At 38.4% G+C, this 11,638-nt stretch overlaps 1 protein-coding gene across 3 annotated transcripts in view; it reads left to right on the forward strand.

Moving 5' to 3' along the window:
* The window catches only part of bmal1b (basic helix-loop-helix ARNT like 1b), an 84,705-nt gene extending 73,145 nt beyond the window's left edge, over window positions 1–11,560 (forward strand). For all 3 annotated transcript variants that reach the window (XM_089118698.1, XM_039690851.2, XM_039690853.2), the window contains 4 exons: window positions 8,494–8,590; window positions 8,675–8,771; window positions 10,154–10,247; window positions 10,906–11,560. In XM_089118698.1, the coding sequence (XP_088974824.1) occupies window positions 8,494–8,590; window positions 8,675–8,771; window positions 10,154–10,247; window positions 10,906–11,066 (449 nt within the window). In that variant the 3' untranslated portion in view covers window positions 11,067–11,560. The remainder of the gene's footprint in view (window positions 1–8,493; window positions 8,591–8,674; window positions 8,772–10,153; window positions 10,248–10,905) is intronic.
* The last annotated feature ends 78 nt before the right edge of the window (window positions 11,561–11,638 follow it).

Consider the following 11,638-nt stretch of genomic DNA (forward strand, 5'->3'; position numbering starts at 1 on the left):
ACGAGACTTTGACCTGAGTGCAAAAATGGAGGCTCTAGACCCTTCCAGAGCTGAGATATCGAAATTCAAAATTTCGACCCGAAAAAAAAACGACAGTGTAACCCCTTTCGTTTTTTTTAGTTTTCGGGTGAAAAATTAAGTTTCTCCAATCTTCTCAAAACTCTGGATTATGATAGAGGGCCACGAGACTTTGACCTTAGTGCAAAAATGGAGGCTCTAGACCCTTCCTGAGCTGAGATATCACAATTCAAAATTTCGACCCGAAAAAAAAAAACGACAGTGTTACCCCTTTCGTTTTTTTTCGTTTTTGGGCGAAAAATTAAGTTTCTCCAATCTTCTCAAAACTCTGAATTATGATAGAGGGCCACGAGACTTTGACCTGAGTGCAAAAATGGAGGATCTAGACCCTTCCAGAGCTGAGATATCAACATTCAAAATTTGGACCCGAAAAAAAAACGACAGTGTTACCCCTTTCGTCTTTTTTGTTTTCGGGTGAAAAATTAAGTTTCTCCAATCTTCTCAAAACTCTGGATTCTGATAGAGGGCCACGAGACTTTGACCTGAGTGCAAAAATGGAGGCTCTAGACCCTTCCAGAGCTGAGATATCGAAATTCAAAATTTGGCCCCCCCCCCAAAAAAACGACAGTGTTACCCCTTTCGTTTTTTTCCGTTTTCGGGCGAAAAATTTAGTTTCTCCAATCTTCTCAAAACTCTGGATTATGATAGAGGGCCACGAGACTTTGACCTGAGTGCAAAAATGGAGGTTCTAGACCCTTCCAGAGCTGAGATATCAACATTCAAAATTTGGACCCGAAAAAAAAAACGACAGTGTTACCCCTTTCGTTTTTTTTTGTTTTCGGGTGAAAAATTAAGTTTCTCCAATCTTCTCAAAACTCTGGATTATGATAGAGGGCCACTAGACTTTGACCTGAGTGCAAAAATGGAGGATCTAGACCCTTCCAGAGCTGAGTTATCAAAATTCAAAATTTGGACCCGAAAAAAAACCCGACAGTGTTACCCCTTTCGTTTTTTTTTCGTTTTCGGGTGAAAAATTAAGTTTCTCCAATCTTCTCAAAACTCTGGATTCTGATAGAGGGCTGTGAGACTTTGATCTGAGTGCAAAAATGGAGGCTCTAGACCCTTCCAGAGCTGAGATATCAAAATTAAAATTTCGACCCGAAAAAAAAAACGACAGTGTTACCCCTTTTGTTTTTTTCTGTTTTCGGGCGAAAAATTAAGTTTCTTCAATCTTCTCAAAACTCTGGATTATGATAGAGGGCTGTGAGACTTTCACCTGAGTGCTAAAATGGAGGCTCTAGACCCTTCCAGAGCTGAGATATCGAAATTCAAAATTTCGACCCGAAAAAAAAACGACAGTGTTACCCCTTTCGTTTTTTTTTCTTTTTCGGGCGAAAAATTAAGTTTCTCCAATCTTCTCAAAACTCTGGATTATGATAGAGGGCTGTGAGACTTTGACCTGAGTGCAAAAATGGAGGATCTAGACCCTTCCAGAGCTGAGATATCAAAATTCAAAATTTGGACCCGAAAAAAAAACGACAGTGTTACCCCTTTCGTTTTTTTTCGTTTTCGGGTGAAAAATTAAGTTTCTCCAATCTTCTCAAAACTCTGGATTCTGATAGAGGGCCACGAGACTTTGACCCGAGTGCAAAAATGGAGGCTCTAGACCCTTCCAGAGCTGAGATATCGAAATTCAAAATTTGGCCCGCCAAAAAAAACGACAGTGTTACCCCTTTCGTTTTTTTCCATTTTCGGGCTAAAAATTAAGTTTCTCCAATCTTCTCAAAACTCTGGATTATGATAGAGGGCTGTGAGACTTTGACCTGAGTGCAAAAATGGAGGCTCTAGACCCTTCCAGAGCTGAGATATCAAAATTCAAAATTTCGACCCGAAAAAAAAAAACGACAGTGTTACCCCTTTCGTTTTTTTTCATTTTCGGGTGAAAAATTAAGTTTCTCCAATCTTCTCAAAACTCTGGATTCTGATAGAGGGCCACAAGACTTTGACCCGAGTGCAAAAATGGAGGCTCTAGACCCTTCCAGAGCTGAGATATCGAAATTCAAAATTTGGCCCCCCAAAAAAAAAACGACAGTGTTACCCCTTTCGTTTTTTTCCGTTTTCGGGCTAAAAATTAAGTTTCTCCAATCTTCTCAAAACTCTGGATTATGATAGAGGGCTGTGAGACTTTGACCTGAGTGCAAAAATGGAGGCTCTAGATCCTTCCAGAGCTGAGATATCAAAATTCAAAATTTCGACCCGAAAAAAAAAAAACGACAGTGTTACCCCTTTCGTTTTTTTCCGTTTTCGGGTGAAAAATTAAGTTTCTCCAATCTTCTCAAAACTCTGGATTATGATAGAGGGCCACGAGACTTTGACCTTAGTGCAAAAATGGAGGCTCTAGACCCTTCCTGAGCTGAGATATCACAATTCAAAATTTCGACCCGAAAAAAAAAACGACAGTGTTACCCCTTTCGTTTTTTTTCGTTTTCGGGCGAAAAATTAAGTTTCTCCAATCTTCTCAAAACTCTGGATTATGATAGAGGGCTGTGAGACTTTGACCTGAGTGCAAAAATGGAGGCTCTAGACCCTTCCAGAGCTGAGATATCAAAATTCAAAATTTAGACCCGAAAAAAAAAACGACAGTGTTACCCCTTTCGTCTTTTTTCATTTTCGGGCGAAAAATTAAGTTTCTCCAATCTTCTCAAAACTCTGGATTATGATAGAGGGCTGTGAGACTTTGACCTGAGTGCAAAAATGGAGGCTCTAGACCCTTCCAGAGCTGAGATATCAAAATTCAAAATTTAGACCCGAAAAAAAAACGACAGTGTTACCCCTTTCGTCTTTTTTCATTTTCGGGCGAAAAATTAAGTTTCTCCAATCTTCTCAAAACTCTGGATTATGATAGAGGGCTGTGAGACTTTGACCTGAGTGCAAAATGGAGGCTTTAGACCCTTCCAGAGCTGAGATATCAAAATTCAAAATTTCGACCCGAAAAAAAAACGACAGTGTTACCCCTTTCGTTTTTTTTCATTTTCGGGCGAAAAATTAAGTTTCTCCAATCTTCTCAAAACTCTGGATTATGATAGAGGGCTGTGAGACTTTGACCTGAGTGCAAAAATGGAGGCTCTAGACCCTTCCAGAGCTGAGATATCAAAATTCAAAATTTAGACCCGAAAAAAAAAACGACAGTGTTACCCCTTTCGTCTTTTTTCATTTTCGGGCGAAAAATTAAGTTTCTCCAATCTTCTCAAAACTCTGGATTATGATAGAGGGCTGTGAGACTTTGACCTGAGTGCAAAAATGGAGGCTCTAGACCCTTCCAGAGCTGAGATATCAAAATTCAAAATTTAGACCCGAAAAAAAAAACGACAGTGTTACCCCTTTCGTCTTTTTTTCATTTTCGGGCGAAAAATTACGTTTCTCCAATCTTCTCAAAACTCTGGATTATGATAGAGGGCTGTGAGACTTTGACCTGAGTGCAAAAATGGAGGCTCTAGACCCTTCCAGAGCTGAGATATCAAAATTCAAAATTTCGACCCGAAAAAAAAACGACAGTGTTACCCCTTTCGTTTTTTTCCGTTTTTGGGCGAAAAATTAAGTTTCTCCAATCTTCTCAAAACTCTGGATTATGATAGAGGGCCACGAGACTTTGACCTGAGTGCAAAAATGGAGGATCTAGACCCTTCCAGAGCTGAGATATCAAAATTCAAAATTTAGACCCAAAAAAAAAACGACAGTGTTACCCCTTTCGTCTTTTTTCATTTTCGGGCGAAAAATTAAGTTTCTCCAATCTTCTCAAAACTCTGGATTATGATAGAGGGCTGTGAGACTTTGACCTGAGTGCAAAAATGGAGGCTCTAGACCCTTCCAGAGCTGAGATATCAAAATTCAAAATTTAGACCCGAAAAAAAAACGACAGTGTTACCCCTTTCGTCTTTTTTCATTTTCGGCCGAAAAATTACGTTTCTCCAATCTTCTCAAAACTCTGGATTATGATAGAGGGCCACGAGACTTTGACCTGAGTGCAAAAATGGAGGCTCTAGACCCTTCCAGAGCTGAGATATCGAAATTCAAAATTTCAACCCGAAAAAAAAACGACAGTGTTACCCCTTTCATTTTTTTTCATTTTCGAGCGAAAAATTAAGTTTCTCCAATCTTCTCAAAACTCTGGATTATGATAGAGGGCTGTCAGACTTTGACCTGAGTGCAAAAATGGAGGCTCTAGACCCTTCCAGAGCTGAGATATCAAAATTCAAAATTTCGACCCGAAAAAAAAACGACAGTGTTACCCCTTTCGTTTTTTTCCGTTTTCGGGCGAAAAATTAAGTTTCTCCAATCTTCTCAAAACTCTGGATTATGATAGAGGGCCACGAGACTTTGACCTGAGTGCAAAAATGGAGGCTCTAGACCCTTCCAGAGCTGAGATATCGAAATTCAAAATTTGGCCCCCCCCCCAAAAAAAACGACAGTGTTACCCCTTTCGTTTTTTTCCGTTTTCGGGCGAAAAATTTTGTTTCTCCAATCTTCTCAAAACTCTGGATTATGATAGAGGGCCACGAGACTTTGACCTGAGTGCAAAAATGGAGGTTCTAGACCCTTCCAGAGCTGAGATATCAACATTCAAAATTTGGACCCGAAAAAAAAAACGACAGTGTTACCCCTTTCGTTTTTTTTCGTTTTCAGGCGAAAAATTAAGTTTCTCCAATCTTCTCAAAACTCTGGATTCTGATAGAGGCCCACGAGACTTTGACCTGAGTGCAAAAATGGAGGCTCTAGACCCTTCCAGAGCTGAGATATCGAAATTCAAAATTTCGACCCGAAAAAAAAACGACAGTGTAACCCCTTTCGTTTTTTTTAGTTTTCGGGTGAAAAATTAAGTTTCTCCAATCTTCTCAAAACTCTGGATTATGATAGAGGGCCACGAGACTTTGACCTTAGTGCAAAAATGGAGGCTCTAGACCCTTCCTGAGCTGAGATATCACAATTCAAAATTTCGACCCGAAAAAAAAAAAACGACAGTGTTACCCCTTTCGTTTTTTTTCGTTTTTGGGCGAAAAATTAAGTTTCTCCAATCTTCTCAAAACTCTGAATTATGATAGAGGGCCACGAGACTTTGACCTGAGTGCAAAAATGGAGGATCTAGACCCTTCCAGAGCTGAGATATCAACATTCAAAATTTGGACCCGAAAAAAAAAACGACAGTGTTACCCCTTTCGTTTTTTTCCGTTTTCGGGCGAAAAATTTAGTTTCTCCAATCTTCTCAAAACTCTGGATTATGATAGAGGGCCACGAGACTTTGACCTGAGTGCAAAAATGGAGGATCTAGACCCTTCCAGAGCTGAGATATCAACATTCAAAATTTGGACCCGAAAAAAAAACGACAGTGTTACCCCTTTCGTCTTTTTTGTTTTCGGGTGAAAAATTAAGTTTCTCCAATCTTCTCAAAACTCTGGATTCTGATAGAGGGCCACGAGACTTTGACCTGAGTGCAAAAATGGAGGCTCTAGACCCTTCCAGAGCTGAGATATCGAAATTCAAAATTTGGCCCCCCCCCCAAAAAAACGACAGTGTTACCCCTTTCGTTTTTTTCCGTTTTCGGGCGAAAAATTTAGTTTCTCCAATCTTCTCAAAACTCTGGATTATGATAGAGGGCCACTAGACTTTGACCTGAGTGCAAAAATGGAGGATCTAGACCCTTCCAGAGCTGAGTTATCAAAATTCAAAATTTGGACCCGAAAAAAAACCCGACAGTGTTACCCCTTTCGTTTTTTTTTTTCGTTTTCGGGTGAAAAATTAAGTTTCTCCAATCTTCTCAAAACTCTGGATTCTGATAGAGGGCTGTGAGACTTTGATCTGAGTGCAAAAATGGAGGCTCTAGACCCTTCCAGAGCTGAGATATCAAAATTAAAATTTCGACCCGAAAAAAAAAAACGACAGTGTTACCCCTTTTGTTTTTTTTCCGTTTTCGGGCGAAAAATTAAGTTTCTCCAATCTTCTCAAAACTCTGGATTATGATAGAGGGCTGTGAGACTTTCACCTGAGTGCTAAAATGGAGGCTCTAGACCCTTCCAGAGCTGAGATATCGAAATTCAAAATTTCGACCCGAAAAAAAAAACGACAGTGTTACCCCTTTCGTTTTTTTTTCTTTTTCGGGCGAAAAATTAAGTTTCTCCAATCTTCTCAAAACTCTGGATTATGATAGAGGGCTGTGAGACTTTGACCTGAGTGCAAAAATGGAGGATCTAGACCCTTCCAGAGCTGAGATATCAAAATTCAAAATTTGGACCCGAAAAAAAAACGACAGTGTTACCCCTTTCGTTTTTTTTCGTTTTCGGGTGAAAAAATAAGTTTCTCCAATCTTCTCAAAACTCTGGATTCTGATAGAGGGCCACGAGACTTTGACCCGAGTGCAAAAATGGAGGCTCTAGACCCTTCCAGAGCTGAGATATCGAAATTCAAAATTTGGCCAGCCAAAAAAAACGACAGTGTTACCCCTTTCGTTTTTTTTCATTTTCGGGTGAAAAATTAAGTTTCTCCAATCTTCTCAAAACTCTGGATTCTGATAGAGGGCCACGAGACTTTGACCCGAGTGCAAAAATGGAGGCTCTAGACCCTTCCAGAGCTGAGATATCGAAATTCAAAATTTGGCCCCCCCCAAAAAAAACGACAGTGTTACCCCTTTCGTTTTTTTTCGTTTTCGGGCTAAAAATTAAGTTTCTCCAATCTTCTCAAAACTCTGGATTATGATAGAGGGCTGTGAGACTTTGACCTGAGTGCAAAAATGGAGGCTCTAGATCCTTCCAGAGCTGAGATATCAAAATTCAAAATTTCGACCCGAAAAAAAAAAAACGACAGTGTTACCCCTTTCGTTTTTTTCCGTTTTCGGGTGAAAAATTAAGTTTCTCCAATCTTCTCAAAACTCTGGATTATGATAGAGGGCCACGAGACTTTGACCTTAGTGCAAAAATGGAGGCTCTAGACCCTTCCTGAGCTGAGATATCACAATTCAAAATTTCGACCCGAAAAAAAAAAACGACAGTGTTACCCCTTTCGTTTTTTTTCGTTTTTGGGCGAAAAATTAAGTTTCTCCAATCTTCTCAAAACTCTGAATTATGATAGAGGGCCACGAGACTTTGACCTGAGTGCAAAAATGGAGGATCTAGACCCTTCCAGAGCTGAGATATCAACATTCAAAATTTGGACCCGAAAAAAAAAACGACAGTGTTACCCCTTTCGTTTTTTTTTTTTGTTTTCGGGTGAAAAATTAAGTTTCTCCAATCTTCTCAAAACTCTGGATTATGATAGAGGGCCACTAGACTTTGACCTGAGTGCAAAAATGGAGGATCTAGACCCTTCCAGAGCTGAGATATCAAAATTCAAAATTTGGACCCGAAAAAAAAAACGACAGTGTTACCCCTTTCGTTTTTTTTCGTTTTCGGGTGAAAAATTAAGTTTCTCCAATCTTCTCAAAACTCTGGATTCTGATAGAGGGCTGTGAGACTTTGACCTGAGTGCAAAAATGGAGGCTCTAGACCCTTCCAGAGTTTAGATATCAAAATTAAAATTTCGACCCGAAAAAAAAAACGACAGTGTTACCCCTTTTGTTTTTTTCCGTTTTCTGGCGAAAAATTAAGTTTCTCCAATCTTCTCAAAACTCTGGATTATGATAGAGGGCTGTTAGACTTTCACCTGAGTGCTAAAATGGAGGCTCTAGACCCTTCCAGAGCTGAGATATCGAAATTCAAAATTTCAACACGAAAAAAAAAAACGACAGTGTTACCCCTATCGTTTTTTTTCGTTTTCAGGCGAAAAATTAAGTTTCTCAGAGGGCCACGAGACTTTGACCTGAGTGCAAAAATGGAGGCTCTAGACCCTTCCAGAGCTGAGATATCGAAATTCAATATCTCACAACAGGACAAAGTTTAAGAGAATATTTATACCATCCACCTTGACACTAAAGATATTATGTATATATATATATACATACCAGTGTATAATATATTTTAAAAATCATATTTTTTTTTTAAATTTTAAATTACTAATATATATATATATATATATTTACTTAAAATGTTGACTAATATATATATATATATATATATATATATATATATATATATTAGTCAACATTTTAAGTGGATCTTGTCTTAGGATAAATTTGTTGAACTTTTTTGATCTACTTCAAATGTTGACTACTTTATATATATATATATATATATACAATACATTTAGTGTCAAGGTGGATCATATCAATATTCTCTTTAACTTTACTATTATATATATATATATATATATATATATATATATATATATATATAATTGGGCAGGGCGTGTGTATATAAATATGTAAGACGGAAAGAGATTGCTAGTACCACAGTTTGCTAAAGAAGACTACACTGCTGGAATGTAGCATAGCACTTTGATTTGTACGGATATACGTCGGCAGTCAATGTCTTGTCAACCGTTCTCCTGCAGGCTCAGTGAAGTCTGTTCCCGGAATCCCTGGAAGAACGAGACCCGGGGCAGGAAAGATCGGACGCATGATCGCAGAGGAAGTGATGGAGATCCAAAGGTGAGCGGATTAGTTTTACGCCTAATAATCTGCACTCTTGATGACATTGCATCTGGTTTCATCGTTCATTGATATGATTGACAGGATAAGAGGCTCATCCCCGTCTAGTTGTGGCTCAAGCCCCCTCAACATCACCAACAGCACACCCCCTCCTGACACATCGTCCCCTGCGGGGAGGAAGGTGACGTTTGGGCTTCAGTCTCCGACAGGGATGTGTGATATTGACCAAATTAGTGTTGTCAAAAGTCGATACTGAAATTTTTAAAAATTGACACTTTGCGCGTAATCGTAAACACTTCTGATTGGCTATTATGCTCACATACTCATCAAATATGTCTGTGATTGGCTACAATGATCAGCGCTTTAAAAAACATGTTGTAAATATACATCAATGATGCTCTTCGGCGAACGCTTACACAGATACACACGGGATTGTTTGAAATCAAGCGTCTATTAAGCGTCTATCTACACGCCTCCAAAACCTTTCAAACGCTCCCGTGCGTTGATCATTGTAGCCAATCACAGACATATCAGATGAGTTCGTGAACACAGTGGCCAATCAGAGGTGTTAATGATTCCACTCAAACAGTGCACAAAGCATCACATTTTTAAAATTTCAGTACAGACTTGGTACCGAAGTCGGTACTTTTGACTATTATACAAAATTAGACATATCGCACAGCCCTTAAAGGGATAGTTCACTTTGAAATTAATTTTTGGCATGTTTTATCTTACCTCAAGGGCATCCAAGATGTAGGTGTCTTTGTTTCCGCAGTACTTTTAATTTTGATATTTTTAGGTCAAACCGCTGTTGTCTATCAGTCATATAATGGAGGTCTATGGTCACCACCTCAAAGAGCATGCACAGAGAAGTCCGAATTAAACATGATTCAATGACTCGTAAATGTATGTACACATTGATGGCCTAAGACACGAAACGAGCGGTTTGTGTGAGAAAACGAACAGTATTTATATCGTTTTTACCTCTTGTAACCACAGCTACGTCCAAGTGATCTGAGTGCGCGGGCGCTTCGGTCTGCGCAAGTGCTGGAAGTGAAAAAAATTCCATTGCAATTTCCTGTATATGTAAATATGTTTAGATCTTCATAGTGAAGGGAAACACTTCTAAAATCTCTGTGTAAACAATTAGTGACGCACACGAGCAAGATATCACTTGGACGTGGCTGTGATTACAAGAGCTAAAAACGATATAAATACTGTTCGTTTTCTCACACAAACCGCTCGTTTCGTGTCTTAGGCCATCAATGTGTACTTACATTAACGAGTCATTAAATCATGTTTAATTTGGACTTCTCTGTGCATGCTCTTTGAGGTGGTGACCATAGACCTCCATTATATGACTGACAGACAAGAACGGTTTGACCTAAAAATATCATTATTGAAAATACTGTGGAAACAAAGACACCTACATCTTGGATGCTCTTGAGGTAAGATGAAACAGACCAAAAATGTATTTCAAAGTGAACTATCCATTTTAAGAGGCACAGAACGTTAATGCAATGTTAATGCATCTCCTGATTAAATGTTTTCCTAACTTCTCAGTTTTCAAATGCTGGAACTCCAGACCTTCCTTCTGCTGGGATGATGTCAGGCCAGGACAGCATAGGATATCCTTTCTCTAACAGCTCTGTTTTAAGTAAGTTTTAACCTTCTGGTACTCTTCGTGTGTCGGTTAAAAATTACCAAATTTTATTTAATTTTTTTCAATGAAATGAATGTACTCTATTTTAGCTTGATAATGTTTTTTTATTTAATATTTTCTATTTTCAGGGGATTTTATGGTACTAAATTATATTTTCGCTCTATTTATAATCCATTTATTCACTTTTTGAGCATAAATTTCCAACTTAAACTGTCGTAAATCTTGAATGCTTTAGATCACAGACTTAAGTTTGATTTCTTTTCAAAGATGTGAAAAACAGAATTTTACGTTTATTGTAATGAAAAAAAACTACATTCAATTTCCAAATGAAATAAATATTTTCAAAAACATGTTTTACTCTAAAACTGAAAATCAAAGCCATAAATCTAAACAAATCTAAACAAATGTTCAAAATTTGAGCCTGAGGTCTTAAAAAAAATCGTCTTTACTAAGATTCAGTCTCAGATTCAATTCCTATGTGGTCATTTTTGACCGTGAAGAGTACAAGTGTGACTATTTTTTTTTTCAGGACCATTTAATCAGTTTACCAAGTTTCATACCATTCCGATGAAGAAAAAAGTTCTCAAATGTACACTTTTTCGGTCAAAAATGACTGTAAGGCACCAGACTTACTTGATCATTGATTTGTCAGGTGATCATTCACACATTGGTATGGGTGACATCCTGGACGAGCCCGGTTCCAGCAGTCCCAGTAGTGATGAGGCTGCCATGGCGATCATCATGAGCCTGCTGGAGGCGGACGCGGGCCTCGGGGGTCCAGTGGACTTCAGTGACTTACCCTGGCCACTGTGAGAGTTCACCAATCATCTGTACCACACTGTATCCTGCAACATACAGTAACCCCATCCCATTCACGTGATGACCAGCCATGACTTTGACCATCAACACGTCTGGACAGTTTGTTTTTTCTTGATGTCTCAATGCCTCAGGTAGCAAAATCTCATTGGTCCACAATCCCACTCCACAGCTGTATATTCCAATGTGTCAAATCTTGTTACTATTTCACTTGCATTGAGGACAAGTGATGGTGTTAGATTGCTCATCCTACAACACCATCATCATCAGTGCAAGGATATTGTTTTAATGGACAGAATGGAGCACGTCTTGTTTGGCTAAGAGATGATTTCAGTTATTTTTGTGTTTCTGCATATTTACTTATAAAAAAAACCAATATGTAACATAGTATGTATTCTAACATGTATGATTTATTTTATCTGAAGGTATACGATTTAAATTAACAAAAAGGCAGTGACATTTTTTTTAAATAAAAAGTATTTTTCTCTTTATATATTATATTATTTTTATGGAAAACTATTTGAGTACAATCTTCATTTCTTGTGAGTACACCATTCAGATAAAAAAAA

This window comes from Pimephales promelas, chromosome 1 (genome assembly GCF_988280905.1).
Source record: "Pimephales promelas chromosome 1, fPimPro1.hap1.1, whole genome shotgun sequence".
Lineage (NCBI taxonomy): Eukaryota > Metazoa > Chordata > Actinopteri > Cypriniformes > Leuciscidae > Pimephales > Pimephales promelas.